At 61.7% G+C, this 27,970-nt stretch overlaps 7 protein-coding genes across 7 annotated transcripts; 3 read left to right on the top strand and 4 right to left on the bottom strand.

Moving 5' to 3' along the window:
- Window positions 1-8: 8 nt before the first annotated feature.
- On the bottom strand, window positions 9-1,632 carry VTJ83DRAFT_4019 (uncharacterized protein; the record flags this gene model as incomplete). The annotated part of the gene is made up of 2 exons (XM_071010462.1): window positions 9-871; window positions 954-1,632. The coding sequence occupies 2 exons, from the start codon at window positions 1,630-1,632 to the stop codon at window positions 9-11; spliced, it is 1,542 nt and encodes a 513-aa protein (XP_070867897.1).
- A 1,886-nt stretch (window positions 1,633-3,518) lies between these two features.
- Window positions 3,519-4,103, top strand: VTJ83DRAFT_4018 (uncharacterized protein; the record flags this gene model as incomplete). The annotated part of the gene is made up of 2 exons (XM_071010461.1): window positions 3,519-3,640; window positions 3,845-4,103. The coding sequence occupies 2 exons, from the start codon at window positions 3,519-3,521 to the stop codon at window positions 4,101-4,103; spliced, it is 381 nt and encodes a 126-aa protein (XP_070867896.1).
- Window positions 4,104-5,546: 1,443 nt separating this feature from the next.
- Window positions 5,547-11,994, bottom strand: VTJ83DRAFT_4017 (uncharacterized protein; the record flags this gene model as incomplete). The annotated part of the gene is made up of 4 exons (XM_071010460.1): window positions 5,547-5,564; window positions 5,681-6,065; window positions 6,140-11,718; window positions 11,821-11,994. 4 exons carry the CDS (start codon window positions 11,992-11,994, stop codon window positions 5,547-5,549), a joined length of 6,156 nt encoding a protein of 2,051 aa, XP_070867895.1.
- A 1,963-nt stretch (window positions 11,995-13,957) lies between these two features.
- On the bottom strand, window positions 13,958-15,785 carry VTJ83DRAFT_4016 (uncharacterized protein; the record flags this gene model as incomplete). Its single annotated transcript, XM_071010459.1, has 3 exons — window positions 13,958-14,928; window positions 14,994-15,579; window positions 15,759-15,785. The coding sequence occupies 3 exons, from the start codon at window positions 15,783-15,785 to the stop codon at window positions 13,958-13,960; spliced, it is 1,584 nt and encodes a 527-aa protein (XP_070867894.1).
- A 3,032-nt stretch (window positions 15,786-18,817) lies between these two features.
- VTJ83DRAFT_4015 (uncharacterized protein) lies at window positions 18,818-20,371 on the top strand (the record flags this gene model as incomplete). The annotated part of the gene is made up of 1 exon (XM_071010458.1): window positions 18,818-20,371. The coding sequence occupies one exon, from the start codon at window positions 18,818-18,820 to the stop codon at window positions 20,369-20,371; it is 1,554 nt and encodes a 517-aa protein (XP_070867893.1).
- Window positions 20,372-21,564: 1,193 nt separating this feature from the next.
- Window positions 21,565-23,181, bottom strand: VTJ83DRAFT_4014 (uncharacterized protein; the record flags this gene model as incomplete). Its single annotated transcript, XM_071010457.1, has 8 exons — window positions 21,565-21,713; window positions 21,783-21,924; window positions 21,992-22,119; window positions 22,176-22,190; window positions 22,261-22,274; window positions 22,341-22,375; window positions 22,471-22,490; window positions 23,145-23,181. 8 exons carry the CDS (start codon window positions 23,179-23,181, stop codon window positions 21,565-21,567), a joined length of 540 nt encoding a protein of 179 aa, XP_070867892.1.
- Window positions 23,182-25,351: 2,170 nt separating this feature from the next.
- Window positions 25,352-27,623, top strand: VTJ83DRAFT_4013 (uncharacterized protein; the record flags this gene model as incomplete). Its single annotated transcript, XM_071010456.1, has 2 exons — window positions 25,352-25,439; window positions 25,504-27,623. The coding sequence occupies 2 exons, from the start codon at window positions 25,352-25,354 to the stop codon at window positions 27,621-27,623; spliced, it is 2,208 nt and encodes a 735-aa protein (XP_070867891.1).
- Between the last annotated feature and the right edge of the window lie 347 nt (window positions 27,624-27,970).

Below are 27,970 nucleotides of genomic sequence, written 5' to 3'. Positions count from 1 at the left end.
CGTTCTTATTACGAGCTCGAAAACTCCCCCCTCTCCCGCTGCTGCTGCTGCTGCTGCTGCTGCTGCTGCTGCCACCGCTGCAGCCGCAGCTTTTCCTCGCCGCCCGCTCTCACCCGGTTCAGGCGTCGCATGACGGACTCGTACGTGAGCATGGTGACGGTGGCGGCGGGCACGGCACGCATCATGTTGGTGCCCATGCCCGCGTAAAACGCCCTCCAGCCTTCCTCGCGCAGCATGGTCCGAACGGTGGACACGATGCCGCGGTACTTGGGACCGCGGGGGACGGGCGGGCAGGCGGAGCCGCTGACGCCGTTGCCGGCGACGCCGGGCTGCACGCCTCCGAGGCCTTCCATGTACTCGTAGCCGGGCATGGGCCGGCGCTGGGTCTGCAGGCGCGTGCGTATCACCTCGTGCGGGTAGGTGGCGCTGCTGGCAAGGATCTTGGACAGGATGGAGGCGGCGAGGATGCCGAACCAGTGAGCCTTGTCGTCCTGGCCTGCGGTGGCCGCGGCGCCCATGGGGCGGCCGGTGAACCTGACCTTGAGGTACTCGTAGGCGGGGAACTGCACGGCGACGTGGGTGAGGCCCAGCAGGGCCGGGGTGAGCCCCGAGTAGAAGGAGAGGATGCCTTCGGTGGTGTACATTTTGCGCGCCGCGTCCCACGTTGACCGGTAGTGCCAGCGGGGGTCGAGCGTCGGGCGCGAGGTCGGGGTGTTGGCGCTCTTGGGGTGCGGGGGCAGCGCGGCGGGGTCGCGGTGGTGGCAGGATTGGGACATGAGGCGGGTCTTGATGACCCAGATGGGGTTCGTGACGATGGTGCTGCTGCCGCCGGCGATGATGGACGACCAGAGGTTCACGAAAAAGGTGTTGTCTGCGGAGCGAGACGCTGCCATGTCAGCACGGTTTCGGCGGCGGGCCGGACACGGAGGGCGCGGGACGGCGGGGCCACGTACGGTAGCGTTCGCCCAGGATGGACTTTGTCTTGTTGTAGACGGTGAACCACACGGCCCAGGTGGGCAGGTAGCCCATGATGATGGGGCCGAGGCCGCGGTACATGCCCCTCAGGCCTTCCTCGCGCCAGATGACGCTGGCGGTGCCGACCAGGCCCTTGTAGACCCTGGCCTGGGCGGTTCCGTGCTGGGTGGAGAAGCCGCCTTGGGCCTGGAGCTTGGTCTTGATGACGTCGAGGGGGCAGGTGACGATGCCCGAGGCGAAGCCGCCGATGGCGCCGGCGAGGGCGTTGAACTGGGAGCTCGAGGCATTGACGGCCCATCGCTCCGGGAGGGTGAGCCGGGAGCGGTCGGGCATGTCGGCGCCCGGCGGCAGCCTGGAGGCATCGAGCCCCTGGGGCGGGGGGGCTTCCGGAGCTCGGGACAGCGAGAGCTGGGGCTTGGTCAGCGACACGCCATAGTCGGGTGGCGACGCGGACGCGGACGCGGCAGGGACGTCGGGGGAGAGCTGGTCGTGCGACATGCCGCCTTCGGGAGGGCCGCTATAGCAGAGAGGGCGAGACGGGGAGGCAGGAGAGGCGGGAGAGGCGGGAGAGGGCGGACCGAGGGGTACGGCGGCGGTGGTTGGCGATGTTGTTCGGGGAGATAGGTGCGGCTGGCCCGGCGGCGGCGTGGATGTCATGGGTCGGAGGAGGAGTGCGAGGTCTCATAGGCGGCTTCATCTAAGTCTCTGATGAGGGTCCCAAGGCGGACCGATCCGGAGCGAGGTGGAGGTGGTGGTCCGCCGCCGGGGAGGCGGGAGATGGTTGTGAGCGGCCGGTAGCGTCTGCGATCCCTTGGATTGCCGTTGCGCGGGGAGGGGGGAGTAAGCCCGCACAGACAGGCACGGGATCGGGACGGCACTCAAGGGCTGTCACGTCTCATGGAATTCCAGGTTGCTTGGTTTCTCTCTCTCTGGCTGTCGAGGGGGGGGTGGGGGGTGGGGGGTGGGAGGAGGAGGGGAGGGCGTTGGGGTGGCTGCAGAGGAACCCGGTGTTGTTTTTTCTTTGTTCTTTTTTTTTCTTTGGACTGGCAGAGGAGGAGGAGGAGGAGGAGGAGGAGGAGGAGGAGGAGGAGGAATCGTTGGATGGTTGGATGGTCGGATGGTCGGATGGTCGGACGGATTGTCGGTCGGATTGTCGGAGCAGAGATATCGGTATCGGGAGGCCGGGAACTGGAAACTGCAATGTCTGGATTCCATGCAAGAGAGCGAGCAGCGGCAGCGGGCGTCTTGAAAGGGAAATTCCCTTGGCGGGCAGCGAGTGGTGAGTGGTGGGGACCGAGATCCAATGGCAGCCGAGCGGATCCCAAGGTGGGGTGGGGGGAGAGTTAACTTGGAACCACCTACCCAACCCGGGGAGTCAGGTAACTAACTCTGGTCGCTAACTACGCAGTAGGTACCAGTGACTGGCTGGGTCGGCGGGCCAGCGCCGGTAAGCCGAACGATACCTAACTACCTGGTAAGATACCTACCTAGGTTGCAGGTGCCTTGGTTACGGGTACCGTGGTTACAAGTACCGCGTGCTTTCTTGAGAACGGCACGGCTCCGCAACCTACCTAGTGCTGGATTCCCCTACACAGAGGTCTCTACTCGGCTCAGTCCGAGCCTTGGGGGGGGAAGACGGGGAAAGGGTAAGACATGCGCAAACAAAAGCCCACACATCGTACGTTGTTGGACGTTGTTGTACGTGGTTGGATGTTGTTCGCGTATCAGCCTGCAACGGCAACAACAACAACAAACCCCCCCTTCGTTTCGGGTCCCGTCTTGGGTGGCTTGATTCTTTGCAGCTTGGCCCGATCTACCACCCAAGGCTACGGCTTGCCGCTGTGCATGCTTGTACTATACGTCGGTAGCACGAGGTCCTTGGCCGATGGGCCAAACTGCCGAGGTGTGGGTGTTTGGCAGACGTTGGGGCTCGCCGGAGCATCTGAAGACGAGCCGGCCCATGCAAAACGACCTTGTCCATCCATGGCAAACATGCCGACACAATGGTAGCTCTTTTTTAAAAAAAAAAAAAAAAAAAAAAAAAAAGGAAAAAAAAAAGACCTGCAAGACTGCTGTGCTGTGGGTGGACCAAATGACCTGGATGTGGTCTGGATGTGTGTGCTATACACAGGACAACAACCAAGGTACTTGTACGTACCTCATGGTATGTACACAGCAGGTAGGGTGCATGTGGGTTGAAGTCACGGAAAGTGGCGCGATGACGGTAACGGTAACGTTGTCGTACACAACCGATACGCCCCGCGGTGGACTCGGTGGATTTGTGGTGCTGCCTGGAATCCCAGGCATCCACCTCCCACCAACGGCAACAACGGTAATTCCCGGAAAGACCCTGCTGCCGTAAGCTGCTTTGGCAGGCGCTGGCTGGGGCTTCACCTCCATCTCGGTCCGCCGTCTGATTTCGCGCAGCCAAGCTTTTTGGTGATCGACGACACACAACCACCAACGTCCCCCCCCCCGGCCGACTCTCGACCGCTTGACCACTTCACCACTTGACTGCTTCACCACCACCCAATCTGCCCACCATGTCCGCCGCCGGCCCCTCCCTCATCGAGTTCGTCGCCAAGCGCCCCTGGCTCAAGAAGGCTCTCACGCCTCTGGCCAGCTGGTACGGCAACGCCGCCGGCTATCGCCAGTTGGGTCTCCGGTGAGTCTTGTTCTTTTCCTCTCCCAACCCACGACATGGCAACGAACCACCACCCTCCGCCAATGGCACCCCTCAACGCCTCTCCAATTGGCGCCCATCCTCCCATCCTCCCATCCTCCCATCCTCTCTCACCCCCCAACCAACCAACAAACGCCTCTGACACGAACCCCCTTCCCTTGGGAGGGAAAAAAAAAAAATCTACAGGGCCGACGACCTCATCCCCGAGGACAACGAGCGCAACCTCCAGGCCCTCTCCCGCCTGCCCCCCAAGGAGGCCTACGACCGCATCTACCGCATCCGCCGCGCCACCCAGCTGTCCCTGCAGCAAAAGATCCTGCCGCGCAACGAGTGGACCAAGCCCGAGGAGGACACGCCCTACCTGAGCCCCATCATCGAGCGCCTCGCCGCCGAGGAGAAGGAGCGCGACCAGCTCGACACCCTCGGCGTGCTCAAGAAGCACTAAACGCCCCTCCTCCTTTTGCGAGGAGGGGGGAGGAGGAGCAGGAGGAGCAGGAGGAGCAGGAGGTGACGCGACCCGGGGGATAGAGCTCCTCCCATCCATCGGTCCGGGTCGGGCTCGACACGTCCCTCCGCACCACGCCATGCTACGCCACGCCACCCCACGCCACGCCGCCCTGGCTCCGGAGAGGAGGGTGGAGTCAAGTTTCAAGGTGTAGGATGGACAAGAGGGGATGGGAGAATGGGAGAAGACGGGAAGCGAAGCTGGAGGCGCTGGGAGGAAACGGAGCCACGAATGGGGTTGGGAGGGGTCTGGGTGGATGGCGCCACGGCGACATCCTGTATCCTGTACTTGTATCAAGCTTGCGAGGAGAAACAGGGTGGGAAAAGGCAAGACAACGCTCGATCGAAGCATGGTGCCACGAAAACGAAGAGAGAGAAAAAAAAAAAAGGAATCCGTACCCGGCCGTTCAACAACACCCGGACGAGGCGGCGTGATGTATCTCTTTCTGGAGAACTAACCCCAGCCGGGGTTTCCTCACCCCTCGGCATCCAAACCCCGGCTCTCGTGCCCGTTTTTTTTTTTCCCCATGGTCGGTCGGGATCCAAGAACTGCGTCCGTCATCCGTCGTACAGCAGCACCGCTGCGTCGTGCGCGTCGTGTCGTGCACTTCCGTTCGCCGGCAGAAGCGGCACGGCAGCTCACTGCTGAAGAGTCCCCGTCGGGCTGTCCCGTCCGTGTCCGTGGCCATGTCCATGTCATGTCAATTTCTCACGGGCCTCACATGCTCGAGAGCACAAGCCAACAACACCCCCCTCCCAAGAAAATAAACAGCATCTACCGGTATCTAGGTATCTACCGCGAAGACCTGAAAAGCATGGAAAAAGCAGCCTTTCCTACACCTGAACCCCCCCCCCCCTCCGGTGCCAGTCCTTTGTCCCGTAGCGCTCCAATCTAGATGCAAACTCACCTCGTTAACCCCAGTGACGCATGGATGCAAAACAAAAGGAAAAAAGACAACAAGCAACGAGTAATTACAACCTCGATCTCTCCTCCTCCTCCTTCTCCTCCTCCTCCTCCTCCCTGGGTAGGTAGGCAAGTCATCATCCCCCCCGTCCCAACACCGACCGAAGCAGATTCTGAAGCCATGGAATCACCACCACCATCATCAAAATCCATACCAAAGAAAGAAAAAAAAAGGAGAGAGAGAGAGAGAGAGAGAGAGAGAGAGAGAGAGAATGCGTATCCTCTCCCCGAAACCAAACTCCCCCGAGACCAAAACACCAAGCCAAGAAAGGATGCCGGCAAGGAAACTCCTCCCATTCCACGGTCCGCCCGGAGCCAAACCACATCCACCCATCCCCTGTCTTCCAAACCCCCCCAAGACACCGCCCTCTCTTGTCGAGTCCTGATCGAGCGAGCATCCCCTCAGGGCGAGGAGGAAACCTAGTGGCTCTTGTATTTCTGCACCGTGCCAGTCAGCCACCGTTCCTTACGCAGCACATCCCATTCACCTTGATCCCCTCCCCTCCTGCCCGCCAAACCACAGCGCAGGGAAAATAAGGGAAAAAAAAACTTACGTTTTCCACCCTCCTCCTCTGCATCGGATCCAACGAGTTGGTCGCCCCCAGCAGCGTCTGCCCGATCGCCTTGGTCGCCCCGATCGCCGGCCTCAAAATGATGGTCGGCGCCTTCTTGAGCACCGCCGTCGCCGCCCCCTGCGCGCTGCCGCTCTCCATGATCTCGGCCGGCACCGCGATGATGGCGTCGCGCGCCACCGCCAGGTCGCGGGCGAGGCTGCCGTACGCCGACCTCACCCCCTGCAGGATGCCCAGGGGCTGATCGGCGTAAAGGCTCACCTGGCGCCGCGCGTCCTCCTCGTACTCCTCCTCGTCCCACTCGTCGCCCAGTATCTCGGCGAGCGCCGCCGGCGACCCGTGGCCGGCGCCGCCGGGGTTGCCCGCCCTTCGCCGCCCGCGCCCGCGCCCGCGCCCGCGCCGCCCGCCGTGAGCAGGCCCTCGGCGTTTTGCAGCGCGTACTGCGTGCCGATGGCGAGCTTGGCGCCGAGCTTGACCACCTCGGTCCCCGTCGTCCGGGCGAACGCGCGGGCGCCCTTCTTGAGGGACCGCACGAGCCGGCCGTCCTTGCGGTACTCGCGGATGGGTATCTCGACGAGCTCGCGGAACCCGGACCCCGCCGTGACGATGGACCGCACCGAGGCGAGGCCCGCCAGCACCCCGGGGAGCTGGTTCTTCTTCACGTCGGCCATCCAGATGTCGTTGAGCTGCTCCCCCAGCCGGTCGAACCCGCTCACGCCGTACAGGATGACGCGGCGGAGCACCATGCGCGCGTCCTCGAGTATCATAAAGTTCATAAACTCGGTCGTCTTGCCGGAGCGGAGGCCGGCGTAGTCGACGCGCTTGGGCTTGAAGTCGAGCCGCACGGGTATGTTGTCGACGGCGATGCGCTGGATGAAGGGCACGTCGGCGGGCGAGGCGTGCACGGGCGCCGCGTCGTCCTTGAAGCCGAAGAAGCGCGTGATGAAGTCGAGCGCGTCCTGGTCCACGTGCAGCCGGAGCGGCAGCACCTTGGCGCCGATGACCAGCTCCGTCGCCGGCGTGTCCACCAGCCTCGTCGTGATCACCTCCAGGTGCACCATGTCGGCGCCCAGCTCCCGCTCGCCGGCGTCAATGTCGTACATGGCAAACTTCTTCCACGTCGAGGTGGGGACGTGGTCGAAAATGTCGAGGTCGCGAACCCGCACGTCGATCGAGTTGAGCGTCTCCCCCGAGCCCGGCGGGAACATGACAAAGTCCACGTTGACGCCCTTGAGCTCAAACGTGATCTTGTGGCGCCGGCTGCGGCTCAGCTTCAGGCCCTTGGGCCGGCGGTGCTGGCCCGCGGCGCGGTACGTGGTCGTCGTGACGGCCGACGTGGCGATGGATTCCGTGTCGCCAAAGTCCTGCAGGCCGTGGTTGATGGCCTGCGTCAGCTCCCTCGGGTCGCGGTTGGCCGGGATGCCAATGTAGATCGAGTTGAACAGGCAGTCCCCGATCACCTCGTCCTCGTCCAGGTCCGCATCGTGGCCGCGATCGGCGCGGCGCTCGTACGCCTTGGCCTCGACCTCCTGGACCGCCTTGGCGATGACCTCGCGGGTGCGGGCCCAGTCGTAGCCGTCAAACAGGTGCCAGATGACGTGCACGTCGCGGACCGACACCTTGAGCGGGGCGCGCTCGCTCCGGAGGTCCGTGTGCTGCTCGTACTTGTTCGCCCGCGAGTCCCAGCGGTGCGCCGTGCCGCGGGCCGACGAGGCGCCCGCGAAGTAGTCTTCCTTGACCGACAGGTCATCGCTGCTGCTCTCGTTGCCGCGGCTGCTCTGCCTGCCCAGGCTGGCGGTGCTCAGCAGGACGCCGTCCCGCGTGTCCTCGATCCTCGTGCTGCCCGCGAGGACGGAGCTCGACGTCGCGTCAAACAGCTCCTCCTGCACCGCGTCCTCGTAAAACTGCGGCTCGAGGGGGAGCGGGCTGTCGGCGGCGCGGCCAAAGTCGGCCTCGCTGTCCGCGTCGGCGCCGTCCAGCTCCCGCGCCAGGGCAAAGTCCTTGTCAAAGTCGTACTCGCCCTCGGCTTGGCCAAACGTCTCGGCGCTGATCGATGCCAGCAGGTCCTGGATGGGCACGACCGACGTCCGGAACTTGATCTCCTTGCTCGGCGGCGTGGGCGGCGTCAGCGCGTTGGCGATGCCGATGAGCGTCTGGGTCGAGTCGGCGCACGTCTCGAGCACCAGCAGATCATCGCGCAGCTCCACCTCGAGCTGCATCTCGCCATCGGCATCCTTGGACGCCGCCACGGTGGCCTTGGCCGATGAAATCTGGCAGATGTTGACGTACCCCTTGGCGCACAGCTCCGTGACCTGCGGGGAGGGGGCCGCCCGCGGACGCCGCGTCGCGGCAAACGGAGCCCCCGGCGCGTCGAGGATCGAGACGTCGTCAATCAGCAAGATGGCCGCGCGCCTCAGGCTCGCCACGGCCGTCATGGCGTCGCCCACGGGAGGCATGTCGAGGTGGGCATCCGTGAGAACGATCAGCATCTTGGACGTCAGGCCGAGCGGGTTGAGCCCCACGAGGCAGTCCTGAAAGCCAATATCCAGCTTGAGCGGCTTCGTCGGCGGCTTGGTCCGCTCCGCCGAGGAAACCACGTCGGACGGTTGCCTCTTGATGGCGGCATGAGCCTGGTCGCCCAGGTTGGCGACGGACGCTGCCAGGCTGGCTTCGTAATCCTCGGGCGCGGTGCCCTCCGCAAGACCCAGCAGGTCCATGACGGTCGGCACGCGGTACTCGACGTTCAAGCCCATCACCTTCAGCTTGACGACCGGCTGGATGTCGTCGATAAGCCGCATCATGAGGGCCGGCGGCTTCTCGGCCGAAGAGCTGCCGGCCTTGGGCGCCGGCAAGGTCGTGATGAGCTTCTCGGTCGTGTTCCGGCTGACCGATACCTCTCCGAGGGCGACAGCCACCAGTTCTGGGACCGAGATGTGCGCCACCTCCAGCTCCGCCAGCGCGGCCTGGACCGCGCCGAAGCGCCCGCCAACGTCCACGCGGGTGTCGATGTTCTTCAGGCGACAGAGCGTCAAGAGCCCGGGCCGGTCGTCCTCGGGGAGATATTTGGCGACGGTTCCGAGCTTGGCCAGATCCTCAGCCAGCCCGGGAAGGCAGCCGAGCTGCTGGAGCTCGCTGGCGTCGACGCGAACCGTGGAAACGGTCACGCATAGCACCGGGCCCTTTCTCCGCTGCCTGAGCAGCGTGTCCACCATGATCTCGTCCTCGTTCTCATCAAACCGGATCTTGGACGGGGTGATGAGCTCCAGCAGCCTCTCAAGATCCTTCGTCCGCGGCACCGAGCGGTATTCGATCCTGGTATCCAAGACCTCGGCCATGACCGGTGCGCTCGCGCCGGACCTCTTCAGATGCGGCCCGGACAGCCGTATCCTGCTGAAGTGGATTCCGACGCCCTCTTCTCTGCACACAAGTTTCAGCGCGCTGGTGTTCACCGCGACGCTGCACTCTCGTCCCACAACGTCGACCCGCACGCCGTTGACGCGAAGGTCGATCTTGGTTTCGGGCCCGCTGGGGTCGTCGGGCGGGGCCGGCTCGTCAAACCGGACACCCTTGGAGGGCTTTGGGCTTTGCTTGGCCGGGCCCTTTTGTGACACGGCCTGGCTCGACGTGATAGAAGCCCCCATGTGAAGGAAGCTGCTGAGCCCGCCGAACCAGCCAAAGGTCTCGTCCAATCTTTGGAGGTCGAGCTTTACGTGAAGCGGCAGCGTGTTGATCTCGATGCGCGACTCCTCGGGAGTCAGGGTCGCCTTGATGGACACGTCTTGCCCGGCCGAGGGGAACGTGGTCGCCACGGATTCGAACATCAGGACGGAACGGTCGAACGAGATGATGTCGTCATTGGCGTATCCGAACGTCATCTTTTCAATGCTGAACGCCGCCTCTCGTCCGGCGCGCCCGCCTGACAGGGAGCCCCTGAGATCTGTCAGCTGCAGTTGGAGCAGCACATCGGAGCCGAAGTCGCTTGTGCTCCTTTCAAACATCCTCTTGGGGACGTCGGCGACACCGGCAAGCTTCTCCAAAAACACAACCGACAGCTGTTCCACGGCAACCTTGATGTCCGGCATTCCCGCGCTGGGCTTTTCGTTGGCTGGCGCGACGCTCTCGGCCGCGGTGCTTTGAATCGCCTCGAGGAGCCGCGATACCACCATGGCCAGCAAAAATCCGATCGAGGCATCGAAGCGGATCTCGATCGGTTTCAGGTCGATCTCGATGGATGAGTCCACGGGAGTGCGTGTTGTCGGCTGGTCTTTGGAAGGGATGAGCCTGGAGCTCTGGCCCGACGCATGGACGGAGAACGCTCCAGGGAGATCCGGGGTCGACTTCCCGAGGTCGGCGGCGGCGGCGGCGGCGGCGGCAGCAGGAGCAGCGGCAGCAGCAACATCCGTGTGGCTGGAGGGCAGATACACCGAGATGGAGCTCAGCGTAAGAATTTCCTTGACCAGCCGAGTGGCACCCCGAGGCGTGGCTGTATCCTCTGGTGATTGTTCGTCCGAAACGGGTTCCTCTGGGAGAGGTTCCTCTGGGACGGGTTCCTCTTCGGGCTCGTCCGTCTCACAGTCGAAAGCCTGGGAGAAAGCCTTGGGGATGATTTCAGGCACGGCCTCCTCCTGTGCAGGCTCGCTTTCGTCGTGATCCTCTGATTGGGGAGCGGCAGAAGTCGACGTCGTCGACGTCGTCGGGGCTTCCGGAGCTGCTGGGGCCGCCGGCGTCTCATCCTTCTTTTGCACGTCTTCCGAGGAATCCCACGCGCCCGGCATCCCAGAACGCAGCCTCACAGACTCCGCTTGCGAGAATGCGCTCATGTACATGCTCTCAGCCTCCTCGTGGCTAAACACGCGCGATTGCGCCAGTTCGTCGACTCCTGTGTCCCCCGAGCATGTGCTCTGCGGCTCGGAATGGGCCGAGCCCGCGGGGGAGGGGGTACGGGGCGGGGGAAGATCCGCCGTCGGACGAAGAAACGGCTCGGACCGCGCCGCGCGAGCCAGGCTCTCCCAAGTTGGGTGGGCTGGTCCCACGACTTCTGACCGCGCCGGATCTCGGGGCCCTGGGGGTGGGGAGTCTAAGTAGATGGACGCCCTCGGCGTGGAAAGGGACGATGTCGGTTCGACCGCCCGGCCCGCTTCGCCGGTGTTGTCGAGCTCGTACGGGATGTTGAACGCCGCCTCGCTGTCGCCCATCTGATGCCGGCTCTGAGGCCAAGCCTCTACGCTCGGGGCATAGCCGGAGCTGAGGCTCGCTGCAAGGCTCCTCGGCTGGGAGGCGGGCTCGTCGGTCCCGACGGGCGACCGCGAAGCTATGGATGACGGCATCGACGGGGACCGCGCTAGAGAGGCGAACAGGGTGGTTTCGGAGATCAGGGCGGCGCGTATGTTTTCCAGGATGACGTGTCGCTTGCCTTCCTTGGGCACGATGGAAGGGCCGTCGTCATCTGACGGCCCGGCCGAGGTGACGCCTTCCACGTTGAGCTTCTCGAGCGAAAGCTCGACGGTGACGCACTCGGGGGTCGTCGAGCTGGGGTCCACCGGCACCTCGACGTCGACCTGGGCGGTGACCCCGCGCACGCGGACCTGGAGCCTGTCCACGATGCCTTGGAGGAAGTTGGTCAGGAACGTCGGCAGCGTGAGGACCTGGCCGGTGCCGATCGTGGATTCGTCGTCGCTCCAAGACGAGCTCGTGGCCACGGAAGCGGCAAGGTCTTGATTCTCGGCGGCGAGGGCTTCCTCAAGCTCCATCTTGTCGGCGACCGGCTGCGTCTCGAGGAAGGACTTGGCCAGGTCCCGGGCGCTTGGCACCACCTCATCCTCCGTATCGGCTTCTTGCTCGCCGCCGTCCTTGTCGCCACGCCTCTTCTGGGATGACACCTTGAGGCGGATATCAACGCCATCGACTTCGGCTGTAATCGGGCTCGTATAGAAATCCATCGGGATCGTCACGCGTAGCAGCAGCACCTTGGCCCGTCGAAGGGCAAGGTCTGGGGGGAGCCCCAGCAGCTTTTCGAGTTTCTGCACGGCTTGTCAGCAACCCCTGCACCCATGGCGCACCTACGTATATACAACCAACGGCCCGGCCAACGGAACCGGAAGGCAAGGTGACAAGCCACGTACCGGAAGCACCAACCCGACATCACGAAACTCCAGGACCGTGTTCCGGCCGAGGGCAAAGTCGAGGTTATCAAGGTCCAGGGCTTCGGAATCCAGGAGATCGAGCTTCGACAGGGCGAAACGGAGCAGCTGCTTCGACATGGACGAGCTCCGGAAGGACTGGAAGAAAGACGCCATCTTGTATTGGTTCCGCTACCGCGACGGTAGAGAGAGGGAGACGGAGAGAGGGAGGGAGGGAGACGGGGAGAGATGGAGGGAAAGACGAGGTCGCGTATATTGTATAGGCCGGTATAAGAAGCGGTGCTCGGGGTTGGAAGCGCGCGGGAGCGGGCGGCGGGATCGCTCGAGGATGCAGGCGGGTTGAGACGGCGTCGCTTGGTAGGGAGGAGAGGGACGGCGTGAAGCAGGCGGGGTTGTCGATTAGTCGTCCACCAGGGCGGAGAGTGGGAGATGGAAGAACCCGGCGGCAGAGATCATGTTGAGATGGGCATGTCGTTCGAGGAAGCGGAGGCTCGGCGGGCGGATTCGGTCACGTTCAAAGGGGACCCGGCGTGATGGTACGGCGCTCCTCTGGAGAGGGAGGGGATCCAGGACAGGGCAGACGGCAAGAGAGTTTGACGGGTTTGACAAGGAGGTAGGATGCGGAAAAAAAAAAAAAAAAGAGGAGATGACAAGAAAGCCAGAGAGAACCGTGGATGGCCAAGAGCAGCAGACAACCTAAACACAAGATGCAGAGCTCGTTGTACAGCCAGACGTTACCAGAACGCAAGGCGGGAGGCGGGAGGCGGGAGACGGGAGACGGGAGGTGAGGTGTGGCTGGGCCCGGGCAGGCGCACGGCTGCAGGATTACGTGGGTAACTAACTAGTTATCAGGAGGCGATGGGGATCAACGGTCGGGGGAGACGGGGGGGGGGGGGGGGGGGGGGGCCGCTCGCGTTTGTCGGGTTCCTTCGCAGCCGGTCCGGGGAGAGAGACGGCGGGGCGTTGCGGTGGTTGCCCGGATGGCTCAAGCAGCGGCAGACCTAGGTATCCAACGTCCCAAGCCGAGCTGCAGAGGAAGTGGGAGCGGTGCCAACCATGCAGCATGGCGCAACCGGGCGGACAAGGTCAGCGCTGGGGGAGCGACCAGACGGGAGGCCCGGGATGGGACGGAGGGAACTGGATGCTCGTGACGACAAGACGCCGTCAGTGTTGGGCGGGCAGGGAATCCAATCACTTGATTGCCTTATCGGTACCCTGTGGCTCCGCTATGTGGGGTACGAGCAGGGGTTGGGGGAGGGGGGGGGTGTCAACCCCACTCCCCGGGCATCCTGCCGCAGCCTTGGAAGCTTGCAGCCGCCAGAGCATCCAGCCAGACACGGCGTATTTACACAGTACCCTTTTGGTGGCGCTCATGCATCAACCACTGGATGAATAAGAATGACTCTTTGGCCGCCGACCGGAGGTCCATGTGCCGTTGCACGGGCGCTGCAGCAACCCACTGCATAGGTACGGTGTAAGTAGGTAGCCAGAAAGCTGCCTGCTGGGTACGAGCGAGTAAGCCATGGTGGATCAGAGACGGGAGTTATCCCTCTGACGGGAGCCTCTGTTCCAGCATACACAGTACTGTGTATACTATAGTAGGCAACCAATGCACAAAACAGAACAAAATTGATAACTACTTGATTGGGTGTCAATGGCTGTTGCCTCTCCGACATCGTCATCGCAATCGTCAGATGGAATGTTATCATGGATAAACTATGAAATGTACTCTAAAGCATACCCCCCTCCCCCCCCCCAAAAATGCAGGTGGCGGGAGCACGGCGAAGACGTTCCCCCTTAGCCTTCCGTTTCCATCTTGGCCCGGGCCAGCAACCTTGTGCTCCAAGGGCATCACATGTCAGATGACCCAAGGCTGGCCCCCTAGTCGGACACCAAAATGGCCGTTGTGAAACACCTCAGCCAAGGTCAAGGGAAGAGGAGAGACGAACGTCGGGTGGTCCGTTGGCACGAACAATGCCAAGACGGCTTTGGAAGGGAACGCTTTCGGCCAATGTCATTGCTGCACCACCTGAAAGTGCCTATCGGTAGCGTCTTGAAGCGGGCCAGGAAGCGGGCAGCCGGCCCAGCCAGGCAAGCAACGGGACGTCGAGCGCTTCACTCAACCCAACGCCGCCTTCTCCTCCGGGCCGCCCTCCCAAGACGGTTTCCTCCCCCCGGTCCCAGCCCCGGCCCCGGGCCCGGCCCCGATCGCGAAGCGTCTACACAGCCCGCTGGCCACCTGCTCTCCGCTCCAATACGCCCCCGTCACCGTCCCCAGCGCAACAAACGGCGCCGTGTGCTCCCCCGCCAGCCATATCCCTTCGGCCGGCACGCCCCGCCGCATGGCCTCGATGTCCTTGTCCCCCTCGCGCAGCCGGACCTGGAAGTTGGCGTAGCTGCCGTTCCCCGAGAGATCGTCGCCGGACCAGTCCGTCGCGAGCGCCGCCGTGGGCTGGCAGGCCGGGCTGGCGGGGTCGTACGACGGCAGGCGGGAAAAGTACGGGCGGAAGTAGTCAAAGAGAAAGGCCTCGCGGTCCTTTTGGGTGGGCAGGGAGCGGAGGGTGGCGGTGAGGTGGCGAGACTGGTCGCCAAACATGTAGAAGAGGAGGGTCGGGTGGCCGTTGTTCCCGGAGCCCAGCGAGCCCAGCTCGACGACCTCGGCCAGCCATCGTCGAGGGTTGGTGTCGGGGGCGTACTTGGGCGCAAGCCACTGGCAGAAGCCTTGGACGGTGCGGCCGGAGGAGGAGGAGGAGGACGGGGTGAGCCAGTAGGCGGTGGGGAAGGAGATGTAGACCTTCTCGAGGTTCCCGTATCCGATGGCCTGAATCGCCTTGCTCAGGCGGTCCGGCAGGGGCGGGGAGAATGCCTGCTGGTTCTGCTTGAGCCAGCCGAGCGGGCATGTCACGACCACCTCGTCAAACTCAAACACCTGCCCGTCGGCGGTCTGCACCTGGACCGTGCCCGTCTGGCCGATGGACTTGCCGCGGATCTGGACCACGCGAGCCTGGTAGCGTATGTCGGCGCCGTCGATGGCGGGTTGTGCGACCCTTTCGAGCACCTTGCTGTACGTCCCTGCGCAGAACAGATTCTCTTGGGCGGGGGGGTTAGAACGGGAGGTTCTCGTGAATTGGATGCTCGATCCGCAGCCCACTTACCGCCTTCGATGCACTCCTCCAGCCAAAAGAACTTTAGGCTCTGGGTGCTTAGCGGGCTCCCGACAAAGTTCCCCCACAGCTCGGCCATCTGGAGGAGCAGCTTTCTCTTCCTCTCGAACCCCTCCTCGCTGGCCGGTATCTTGTCGACGACGCTCTTTTGGAAAAAGTCCAGCAGCGACCGGTCCGGATCGATCTCCGCGCCGTACTTGTTGGAGTACTCAAAGGCGTCCTGGATGATGTCCCACATCAGGGTCGAGTACTTCTCCCCTTCCTCCTTGGGCAGCAGCTGGCCATCCTCGTCAAAGGCATACGAGTGGGCGTCCCAGTCGCCGACTTGGGTTTTGGTCTCGCGGACCAGATCCATGATGGGGTTGCCGGCGGTTCCGTGGATCCAGTTGGCGCCCACGTCGACGAGGTGGCCGTTTGGCAATCTCTCCTGCCACACCCTGCCGCCGAGGCGGTTCCTCCCCTCGAGAATCGTTACGCGGAAACCGTTCCGGAGCAGCACGTCGGCGCACCGGAGCCCGGCAAAGCCGGCGCCGATGATGCCGATATGCGGTCTCCTGCTCGGGCTGAGGGTTTCGAGCTACAGAAAGCCAGAGTGAGCACCATGTACGGAAACATGTTGGTTGTCGCTTACGCGGGGCGACAGCAGGTCCGTCTGGGTAGGAGGGCGGCTGGAACGGATGGCCCAGGACACACGGAATCGCGAGGTCTTTTTGCATGCCTACGAAGGAGGTGCTCTTGGGGCCGGGCACAATGTACCTGCAGGACTCTATCCATGATGCTCATCGTTCTCGGAGATCCGATGCCGGGCCGGGTGAGTCGTAGGTCCTGGTATATCCTCGACGTCTTTTTCCACGAGGCGCTCGACACCGACATGGAGTGAGCATCCATCTTTGCGATCGTAACCGTGAAAACGTTTCTATGAAGAGAAGAAAAAAACAAAAAAGGAAAATGGAAAGAAAGAAGCGGGCTCCGAGAATGAAAAGCAATTCGGTGGTTCAAGGTGAGGCGGGGTTGCCAGGCCGTAATACCAACGGTCAGAGCCGGCGGTGTAAATGGAGGTTCAAAGAGGTTGAAGCGAGGCGGTAGCCTTGCCAAAGCCCGCAAGGAAAATGGTATCAACCTTGGGACATTATCAAGCTGAGGCTCCCACCCGGCAAGACGCGGCAAATAAATGAGATGGATGGAAAGGCAGGCGGTCGCTGAGGGACCGAAACTCCCTGGGGGTCCTTTCGGCGGTGGCTAGGGAAAGGCCTGGTCGCCACGGTTCATGGTGCCCTCCAACGGACAAGGCCCGGTCCTGTGAGGACGGGTTTGACCACAAAGCAGAGACATGGGAGAAAAAAAAAGCCCGTCTCGTCCACCGCAATTCGCCCCTGAGGAAGCATTCGTGATGGCGTTCCGGCGGGCGCGGGTGCGGGCGCGGGCGCGGGTGCAGGTGGCTGTACCGGCAAGGCCCGGATGGAGAGATAAGCTAGCGGCGGTCCCCCGAACAGGCTACGCAACGCCAACAAACGTGTAAGACAGGAGGAGGCAAGGAGACGGTGGCGGAGTAGCGGTGGACCTCCTCCTCGACGTGCTGCAGCAGCACGGGGCGCTCCCTTCCGCAGGAGCCGACATGTCCATGGATGTTTCAGCGGCAGCCCTTGTGAGTTTGGACTCGGTGTGTGTTGGGCTGGCCGGTCTCGGCCGGGGGGAGTCCTGTTCAGGAGCTCGTGCGCGTTCTGGCAAGCCCCTTGTCCGGGACGTCGGGAGAAGAGGGAACACAGCCTCGATTTTGGCAAATTCGGCAGGACGAGATATGCGACAACGACGGTGTATCGGCGGCGGTGACTTGTCCGCCGACCAGACGGGCTGGACCACTTGGTCCCGTCTTGCCGCGTGCCCTGCGCGCATGGCCAACTGGCGGGGCTGTCCTGCGGGCATCTGACCAACGAGCCCTGGGGCGGTACAGGCGAAAGAGAGAATGGGAAATGAAAAACGTACCAAAGTCCGGAAGAGTGACTGGATGTTCATGCGCCTGCCCAGCTCCGCTGGCTTCTCCGCCGCCACGAGGTGAGCTGGTTGGTTGACATGTTGCTGGTATCGTGGGCCGATCGTCACGGATGCGCTGCGGAACCCGAACCCCCAAACAACAGATCCCCACTTCCGTCAACCGGCCGGCTACCTACGCAGTAGGTCACCACCATGTGTGGGGTCAGGCTAGGCCAGGGACATGCGCCATGGATGAGGAATGTGCACACGGTGTAAGTGCTTGGTTGGACACAAAACACACAAACAACGGGAGAAGTGCGGCTTTGCGTGCATCTGATCGAGAGTGCGGTTTCAAGACCGGGACGGACGGCGGTTCGGTTCAAGACCACCGGCCTACCATCGCAAGCAGCCTGGAACAGCAGGGCGTCTCTGTCTGCATACGGCGCACGAGGGAGAGGCGGATGCATTTGTTATAATACTGCGTACATACGTCCTGTCGTCCTCGAAGCGAAAGTGGGCAACGGTGTTCAAGATCCCTGGCTCAGCGAACCGGAAGCCCCGCCTTGGCCGCGGGGTAGCCAGCGCATTGCTGTGAGGGGATCCCGAGCTGCCGACTTTTGCTGGAGCCGGCACCCTGCCACCCAAGCAAGGTAGCTTGCAAGACGCCCGAGTCAGAACGACACAAACCTGGGGTTTGTCTCACTGTCATGTCCCACGCAATGGACCCATGAGAGTGTTTGTGCGTGTCTTCGAAGTGCCGGAGGTCGTATGGTCTTTGGTATCTAGCCTGGGAGTGGGGGGGGGGGGGGGGGGGAAGGAGTGGCCACATTCCTCTCGATTCCTCTCTGAGGAGCGTGGCTGACCTCGCCTCTCAGCCCACGACGCCCTGGCTTCCAGGCTCAACGCAAGCCCAAGCTGCCCCAGGCCTCTGTGCCTTTGGGTCCCGGCTTCTCAAGAGCCATTGAAAGTCAACAGTGGCTGCATACCGGTAGTGTACTGAGTACAAGCAGGCGCACCGTCAGAAAGCATCTCGAGTCAGCTCTCGGATCGGAACCACTCCTGGAGCTGTTCAATGATTCCTGGACAATGGCACGGCAACAACCTGGCACGGGAACAAAGACCGGCATTCCTTGAAGGCCTGGAGTAACCCTCTGTGTACTGTGTACTACGCAGTATATACGTAGTACATATATGTAGTAGGGGGTTAGTAGTGTACCGTTGGTACTTGCGCAGTATAGTAGACACACAGACGGACCCGGGGGCCCAGCACCATGGAAAAGAGAGAAAAAGAAAGCAAGGATGCTAGGATCACATGCAACGCCAGGCACAAACGGCTGGCGCCAGGCAGACCGGGGGGTCGGTTTGGGCGACCAATCACCGAGCACGTAATGCGGCTGGGGTCAGCATCCCCACAATTCGCCGTGCCAACCCCCAGAACGTCCCCAGAATGTCCCCAGAATGCGCCGGCAAGCCGAGGCTGTCTCACGGCAAAGCACCACATCGGGGAGCCGAAGCATCTTGTCAGAAAGAGTCCGACGACCGATCAGCCGGGGGCAATCCTCGGCAAGCCCCTGGATCGCCCAGGCCGCCGCCAGAAGCACCAATTGATAAGAGTTGCGACGTGCCAGACCTCCCTTCCTGTCCTACCGTCCTTCTTGTTCCTTGTCTTTGCGCCGTGTTGTACAGGTTCCTTGTCGTGATACCCTTCCTCCCTCCCTCCCTCCCTCCCTCCCTCGTCTGCGGCTCCTTTGTGACTTGCATTGAGCTCCCCTTTCTCCCTCCTCCCAACACCACACATCCGACGATACACGACCAAAACAAAACAAACGAGAAGACCGCCCACCATGCCTGTCCAAGTCCCCGCCAAGACCTTCACCCGCGCCGAGGTGGCCAAGCACAACACCGAGGATAGCGTCTGGTTCATCATCGACACGGTCGTCTACGATGCGTCCGAGTTCCTCGACGCCCACCCCGGCGGCGAGGCCGTGCTGCGCCAGGTCGCCGGCACCGACGCCACCGTGGCCTTCTACAACCTCCACCGCCACGAGGTGCTCGAAAAGTACGCGGACCTGGCCATCGGCAGCATCGAGGGCGAGAAGCCGTCCATCATCGCCCCCGTCCTCGGCGAGCTGTCGCCCGTGCCCTACGCCGAGCCCCTCTGGCTGAGGCCCGAGTTCAAGTCGCCCTACTACAAGGACAGCCACCGCCGCCTGCAGCGCGCCATGCGCGAGTTCACCGACAAGTACATCACCCCCGAGGCGCAGGAGCGCGAGCGCGACGGCCAGTACATCAGCCAGGAGCTCATCGACCGCATGGCCAAGACGGGCGTGCTGCACATGCGCATGGGCCCCGGCAAGCACCTGCACGGCGTCGAGCTGCTGGGCGGCGTGGTCGACGGCAAGGAGTTTGACTACTTCCACGACCTGGTGTGCTCCCAGGAGGGCGCCCGCACCGGCTGCCGCGGCTTCCAGGACGGCACCATGGGCGGCATGGTCATCGGCCTGACGTGCATCCTCAACTACTGCCACCACAACCCGGCCCTCAAGAAGCGCGTCGAGGACGACGTCTTTTCGGGCCGCAAGAAGATCTGCCTGGCCATCACCGAGGCCTTTGCCGGCTCCGACGTCGCCGGCCTGCGCTGCACCGCCACCAAGACCCCCGACGGCAAGCACTACATCGTCAACGGCACCAAGAAGTGGATCACCAACGGCGTCTTCTGCGACTACTTTGTGACGGGCGTCAACACGGGCAAGGGCCTCTCCGTCCTGCTCATCGAGCGCGGCGAGGGCGTCGAGACCAAGCAGATCAAGACGTCGTACTCGACCGCCGCCGGCACCGCCTACGTCACCTTTGACAACGTCAAGGTGCCCGTCGAGAACCTGCTCGGCGAGGAGAACAAGGGCATCTACGTCATCCTCTCCAACTTCAACCACGAGCGCTGGACCATGTGCTGCGGCGTCATCCGCAACTCGCGCCTCGTCGTCGAGGAGTGCCTCAAGTGGGCCCACCAGCGCCTCGTCTTTGGCAAGCGCCTCATCGACCAGCCCGTCATCCGCCAGAAGCTCGCCAAGATGATCGCCCTCGTCGAGTCGCACCAGGCCTGGCTCGAGCAGATCACGTACCAGATGTGCAACATGTCGTACGCCGAGCAGAGCAAGCACCTCGGCGGGCCCATCGCCCTGCTCAAGATGAGCGCCACCCGCGCCGCCCACGAGATCGCCGACGAGGCCGTCCAGATCTGGGGCGGCCGCGGCCTCACCCAGACCGGCATGGGCCGCATCATTGAGAACTTCAACCGCACCTACAAGTTCGACGCCATCCTGGGCGGCGCCGAGGAGATCCTGGGCGACCTGGGCGTCAGGCAGGCCATGAAGTTCATGCCCAAGGCCGTGCTCTGAGCGGCGCGTGATGGAGGGAGGAGGGGCAAGTGGATGGTGAGAGGGACCATGGTTTTGGTTTAATGGCCATTACCTGCTGTATATACTCGCATGAAATTTTCCTTTTTTTTTTTTTTTCTTTTTGCATGGGTGCGGTGGTCAATATCCCTAGGGTCGGCTCATGGATGGCAGCAGCGCGCCTCCATCAGGGTTAGAAATCAATACAATGGGAAGCCTTGTTTCCTCCATTCGCATGTCACGTTGGGTTGTGTTGTCGCATCAAGTCACGGCAGCGTGCACTGGCAGTGCCCTGTCAACCTCTCCATGTCAGAAAGCTTGGTGGATGGATTGTCATGCTGTCATGCTTGCTGCGAGAATCCTTGAGGCGACCCCTCGTGGAACAGCCCGCTCTGCTCCATGTTCCACTCTCTTGGGGCCGTGGGACGTAGTTAACTAACTAGGTAGTGGATAACCCCCCTCATCCCTCCCAAAAGAAAGGGGAAAAAAAAAAAAAAGACAAGAGACCAAGTTCCTCATAGGCAAGCCGATAGTCGCCCAACCCAGCGCACACCCTCCCTCGATGCAGGAGAAGAAACAAAGAGGCTTGTTGGAATGCAGACCTGCCATCATCATAAAGGTACCTAAATACCAGATAGCTCGCCCGCCCCCCGAAACGCCAAAAACATGGTTCACATACACTCTCAACCTGGAACCTTTTTCCCGTTTTCGCCGGTGGTACTTCCCCTGTTGTTGCCGGTTCGTCATGTCTCCCGAATGCTGCGTTCCATTCCATATGGTGCTCTCCCTTGCTTTGTTGTTTTTATCCCGTAGAATGCCAGGGCATGACAGTGAAGGAAAAGAAAAGGAAAAAAAAGAAGAGGCAAAGAAAAAGTCATGACGGAGAGGCCCGAGTCGTCCCAGTCCGAGGGGTATCCAGGCCACCGAGATACCAGCATTCCAACCCCATGCCCCATAGAGCTTCGTCGCGCGCTCTAAACGCAAGACCGAACTTCCCCCCAGAGATGTAGTGTTTGCCATGCGCATCCGCGTGTTTGTCAACCTCCCATTAGCCCGCCACCTTCGATCACCAACCCCCCGCTCCTCCCATGCTTTCCATCGTCGACAGAAAGCCTCGGAAAATCACCGGAGACAGTCTGATCTGGACGAAACCTCCGCGTCCATCCAAGGCGGCTGTGGCGCCTCACGTCACCGACTTAGTTGTTGGGGCACTGGGACTGGATGTGGCCGGGCTGCTGGCACTTGTAGCAGATCTTCTCGCCGCCAGCCGACTCCTTGGTGCAGTCGCGGGACATGTGGCCCGTCTCGCCGCAGTTGTAGCACTTGCTGCCGTTCACGCAGTCGCCTGTGCCGACGAGTTAGTCGCCGCTCCATGCAACGAGAGGGACGTCTCAAGGACGCCGTCGAGACTCACGAGAGAGATGGCCAATGCCGCCGCACGAGTAGCAGGTCTTGGGGCCAGGGCCGCCGTAGCCGCCGCCGTAGCCGCCGCCGAAGCCCTGGCCGCCAAAGCCACCCTTGGGGCAGTTGCGGGCAATGTGGCCGAGCTCGCCGCACTGTTGGAGTGACAAGAATTAGCAAAAAAGAAACGGCATCGCCCGCACGCGCGGAAGCGCAGCTCACCTTGTAGCACTCAACACCGGCCTGGCCGCCGCCGACGGGGCCCTGAGGGCAGTCGCGGAGAATGTGGCCGGGCTGCGAGCAGCGGTAGCAGATCTTGGTGTCCTTGGGACCATCGGGGCACTCGCGGCCTGGGACATGTCAGAATGCAAGGCTGGTGGTACCGACGTGAAGGGTGTAAACTCACTCATGTGACCCTCGTCTGAGAACGGGGGAGTTGTCTGTCAGTCATCTGTCGGCTCAAAACGGGACGAAAAGCCAACGATACTTACTACCGCAGTTGTAGCTGTACACCACTCATCAGCCATCATGCACGCGCCCAAGAGACATGGGAAATAGCTTTTCGACGTACCACTTAGCCGCAGCCTTGTTCGGGCAGTCACGGGCCTAGAGAAGCCGAGTCAGTGGCTGCAACGGAACAATGCGATACTCCCCTCCCTCAAGACCGGTCTCTCTCCGCGCCCCGCCGATAGTGGCCGTACCTGGTGAGTGGTGTCGCCGCCTAAGTATCTCTCATGTCAGATGTCTCTCTCTCTCTCTCTCTGTTTCGCCAACTCAAGCAGTGCAGGCCTGTGGAGGCAGGCATTGGAATGTGTGAACAAGCAGCGGCCTCTGAGCGCGAACAGGCGACACTCGGTGGACGAAGACAGGCTTTTTTTTTTTTTTTTTTTATTTGTGTGCGCCCCAATTTCGGACATCTGAAAACCAGAATGGCCGACCCCAACAAAGGATTTTGTCGGGTCTCGTTCTTTTTGCTCCCCCGATGCCCGCCGTAGCGTCGTAGCGTCGCAAAAAAATGCGAAGCCGAAGGTGCCAGCGCGAGGCACTGGCACCGGCATCGACACGACATCGAGCCGAAACATGGCCACTGTTTCAAGGCTCGATGCGCGTTCGAAGGCGTTCAGGTTGGTGTTGCCAAGTGGATGGGTTTGAAAGTGGTGCATGCACCGCCGCTCGCGCGCAGAATCGTGGATTCGTTCCGACTGGCCGTTGGACTGAGCAATGTTTCCGGGCCAGAGGGATGCGATGCGCACACATCTTCATGCGCGACCGTACCCAAAAAGAATTCCGATGTGGAGGGGTGACGGCAACACGGGCGCTCAGGGCCGCGGGGCAAACATAAACCAGAGCGAGGGAACTGCGACGGGCAACTCACAAGTGAAGCAGGCCCGGTTCTGAGTCTGGAAGTCCATGGTGGATGGTGTTGCCGGTGGATGGATTGACCAAGGGAGGGTGGTGATTGTTGTTTTTGTTGGAGGAGGTTCTGAGCGTTTGGTGGTTACCAGGTCAGTTTCTTGTTGTAAATGGCAAGTCCCAGGAGGTTGGTTCGCAGATCTGAGCGTTTGCTTTTTTTTTCGCCTTGGAAGGACAGCACACAGGGCAAAAAAAAGGTGGGGGAGAGGGGGGGCGGGGGGGACGGGAGATCTCAAGGTGGGGTCCTGAATTTTCCACTCCTGTGACCCGACCAAACGTAAAGGCAAAGCTGGAAGAGGGCGATGGGGCAGCGAAAATGTGGGACTGGTGTAAATGATTGAAGAGCAAGGGCAAACAAAAAGAAAAGTGTAAATCAACAAACCTCGGTCGACGATGAAGTGCTTCTTCTTGGTCTTCTTCTTGCTATTGCTCCAAGGCTTTCTTTTGTTTTGTGTCGGAAGGGAAAACAGCGAGCGGCGGGAGGGGCGCCGAGGACTAAAAGTACTCTAGGCCAGACTTCCGAGTTGGGCCGGGTTCTCTCTCAATTCGGCAGGCAGCGCAGGGCGATAGGTAGAGAGGCGAGAAACAAGCTGGAGCGGCATGGATGGTTGCCGGCGTGTGGGTTCCAGGCAGCCTGCGATTGAATTTTTTTTCTAGCATCGAACAGATTTTGCGTGGGGCATCCCTGCAGTCAGCGGATGTCGAGGGTCCAATCGACAGTCACACAGAGCCCATCGGTTTTGAAGCTCGTGGGTGTTTTGACATCAAGACATTCACCACCTGACGCGGCATTGGAGGCTCCCTGGGCCCTCGTCCTGCGTTACCTCGCTGCGCCCAGGCTCAACAGATTCTCGGACGCCACATGGAAACCGGCTGTCCGATGGGGGCTGGTTTCGGTTGAATGCATCTGCTGCGCCCAATGGAAACATACATGAAGCCCTGCAACACGCTCTGCCCTTCTTGATCCCTGCTTCCTCCTCCGCCTCTTCTTCCTGTACCTCGCGAGGCGAACCTCGGCATCAAGACGAGCTTGCTGGCCCATCCCGCCCGCCTGGAAGTGCTGTGGTATCAGGGCTGCAGTATGAGGTGTTGTTGCCATGCTCGGATTCCCTTTCCGGCTTGTCCGGGGCACCCGGTCCATCCTCACCTCTGCTCGCAGGACGCTTGGTGCCCTACCCAGATTCGGTACGCAGGTTGTGTGTGTGTCGGCTGCCCCTAATTTGTCGAGACTCGTCATGTTGCTCGTTGCTCTGTGACGAAAGCGCTCATCTTTCAGGGTTGCTTGTCAACGTCTATCATTCCCTTTCCCCGCGCCCCCCCCCCCCCCCTTCCCTATTGCGATATGTTCTGGAACCCCAATGGAAGCATGTTTGTGCGCAGTCCACAGCAGATGCCTTCTTGGCCGCCGCGTTTTCATTTTGTCCAATTGCCCGATTTGCCGCCGTGTCACCAGCCAACCTCGTCGCAACCCTTCAGCCCAAAGGCGGGGGTGTAGTGGCAAGGAGAGGCTCGAGTCGAGAGAGAGGCCAAACCGTGGTTCTAAATCTGGAAATGGCAATGGTCGGTCTCTGGGGCTTGTATCGAATTGTATCAAGATGACCCGATTCCGAAATCTCTTGGCTGCGTGGCACAACTGTCACATTGCCCCGACCGAGTCCCTGGTTCAGGATGTAGAACCATGCGCGCAGTGTATCGAAGGGTGACTTTCTTGTGAACCAGAAGTCTGTGGTCCGCGCGGGACGCCATTGGCCCATGGAAGAACAGCAACGGCAAGGCACCCTACGAAAGGGCATCGAGATATCTAGGTCGATGCCTACCCCTCAACGGCATTGAAGCTGGTGGACAGGGGAGGCCGGGTTGGCCCGGAGGACGGTGCCGTACGGTCTGCAGCAGGGCCGGTCAGGTTTTGGAAATAATACACAGTAGTTAGTACTGCGAGAATACGTTGACAGGATCGGCAATTGCGGCGCTTCCAGGAAGGGAATGAGGTTGATGGCCGTGGATGCTGTCACGTGATATGGCGCGTGCAGACCGGCGCCCGGGGCGCGCTCTACGCGTCTCTCCCTATTTAGGCACCCTCGTCCAGCTTTGTACAACCCTAGACCTATCTTGTCGTCACACGGCTTCCAGGGCCTCGAGAGTCCAAGATCGCCGGATCTGTCCGTTAGAATGGACTACTGGTCTCAAAGAGGGAAGAAGGCCATCCTTGCCGCGCTCCAAGCGGCGTGCGAATCGGTCGAGACCGATCTCGCGTCAGGTAGGTGACATCTAGGCGTTTTGGAGTTGATGAGGATGCATTGGCTGAGAAAAGATCTTTGTAGAGATCCAACAGCAAATTAACGATCAACATGCGCTTCTTTTGGAGGAAATTGATCGACTCAAGGCGGTTGCGGAAAAAGTAGACAGGCTGGAGAGGGAGAACCATGCCCTGGTCGAAGAGCTCAGCCAGCTCCGGCAACGCGCGCCGCTGCCCAGCCTGAAGGACCCAGAGCCATCGTCCACCGCCCGGCATTCTCCTCAGCCAGAGCCAGTCCCGCCGTGGGCCGAATCATCTTGCAACCATGGACTGCTCTCAACAGCTATCGCCCCCTCGGCATCCGACCCAGAGGAAGACCAGGATTGGAAAGAAAAGTACACCATGTGGCGCCGTCGGTTTACGGCACTCCGAGAACAGTATGACCAGCTGCGTTACCAGACAAAGGCCTATCAGAAATCCCGCGACAGCTGGAAGCTCTATGCCGAGTCTCTTCAGGCCAAGGTCCAGCAACTGCAGAGCAGGATGATTCGCAACGGAGCTTCGGGTCGCAGCAGCGCTGAACCAGCGGACTTGGAGACTGGCACCAAGACGCCTACTGTTGGCCCAGTGCCCCGTGAAACAAGCGCGGTGCGGCGCCCGCGTTCACCGACGCCCGAGGCCTCCCAGGGCGACACCAGAGGAATGAACGAAGGAGCCCGGCATGCTGCGTCGAGTCCGTTCGCATCACGCACGGCAGGGCTGCCTGGGGAAGATGAGACTCAAGGCGAAAGTGATGGCGCCGATGAGCTGCCCGCCAAGCCCTCCGGCGACCATGCCGAGTCTAAGCGGCCCGTCTTTATCAAACAGGAGCCATCCTCAGACATCCCCGTCGTGGTGTCCGAGAGAGAGGTGCGGAAACGCAAGACCAGAGACGAAGACACGGGAGGTGCAGCATCGCTTTGCAGGGTCAAATGCGAGCCGAGCAGCAGCCCGTTTGCAATCTTGGGCGAGGCTCGGGTGTTCTCCCCGCACGAGAGCATCGACCTCGACGGTGAGGGCAACCGGATCCCCACACCCAGGAAGCAGCGTCCCGCGGAGCAGCGGCTTTTGGAGGATGAAGACGAGTCCATCACCGCGAATGACCCTGAACCTCCTCGGCCATGGGACACGGCCCTTGGCCGGACGGGGGAGCCTGACCATTCTCTGGACTGGCCAAGCTCACCCCCCAAGGGCCCCTCCAAAGCAGGCGGAGACATGCATCCGTCCGCCGAGCAAGCGTGGACCAGGGCTATCGCGGATGTCGCCGAGGAGACTCCCGGGCCGCTGTACGCCCCCGCGTCGCGGCGGACGGAAAAGGAACCGCTACAAGCTCCTGCACAGAGCCGGCTGCATTCTCTTCTGAACCAAAAGCCGGCGACGGGGACGAGCACCCCATCGAGGCTGCCTCCCATCCGTAGCTCGGCTTTGAAGAGAAGATCCTGGGCAGAAACAATCACCCCTTCGAAGCTGTTTGGCAACCTCGATTTCGACCTGGACAAGGAGAACCGGGGCAGCGTGTCGGAACGACAGCCTAAGCGACCCCGCGACGCCCCGGCTAGACCGGCTCCGGCTGCCTTTACTTCTCCAGCTGCTCCCCCCCGTGGAACAGCAGCCCGGGCCACCGCATCCAAAACGGTCCGGCTCCGGGACAAGCCGCTCGACCAGCTACGGCCCGAAGACTTCAAGGTCAACCCCAAAATGAACAACGGGCACTGGTTCGCCTACGACGAGGTCGTCCGCAGCAGGGACGAGCGGGCAGGGCTGGCCGGGTGCACGGATCCCAAGTGCTGCGGGCGGCAGTGGCGGCTGATGGCGGAGTCGGAGCTCAGCGCTGGCGGGATGGCGGTCCTCGAGCGGCCGGCTGACGTCCAAATGGTAGAGGAGTATCTCGGGTCGGAAGCCTACCGGCTAGCCGCCATGACCCCGGAGGAACGACGAGAGACGTGGCTGAAGGCCAAGGTCCAGGACTTGGCGGATCGGTACGGCAGGCATCGACATCGGTTCCACCGGAGGTCGTCGCCGCCAGGGTACTGGAACCCGGATTTTCCCAACACGCAGGAGATTGAGCAAAACAAGAAAGAGACAGAGGAGGTGGAGAGGAGGATTGTTGAGGATAGGCGGCGGGAGGCGATTCGGGGAGGAAGGTGGCTTTTCAGGGACGAGTGAGACCTAGTTGTTGGAGGAGAACGACAGGACGGGGGAGGGGGGGGGGGGGGAGAGGGGACCTGCGAGATGAAGCCAGAACCATTCGGAATGCCAGGAGGTTTCGGTGTGTTTCCGGGCAGTTGAACATCAATCAATACACAGTACATATCTTTAGAACAGACATGCATATATCGAAGGGCCTGATGAGGTGCCAGCTTCGCTAGAGTACGGCTCCCACCGCTACCTAATAAGGTAGGGAGCGTGGTGGGAGCGGTTCTTTGGCCAGAGACATGATACACAGTCCACCAGTTCATCAAGGACCTTTCGGGCACGGGAGCGGGCCGTGGTGCAACCCGACGTGCAACATG

Source organism: Remersonia thermophila, chromosome 3 (genome assembly GCF_042764415.1).
Source record: "Remersonia thermophila strain ATCC 22073 chromosome 3, whole genome shotgun sequence".
Taxonomy (NCBI): domain Eukaryota; kingdom Fungi; phylum Ascomycota; class Sordariomycetes; order Sordariales; family Chaetomiaceae; genus Remersonia; species Remersonia thermophila.
Note: the sequence above shows the minus strand (reverse complement) of the source record. Positions and strands in the feature narration are given on the sequence as shown.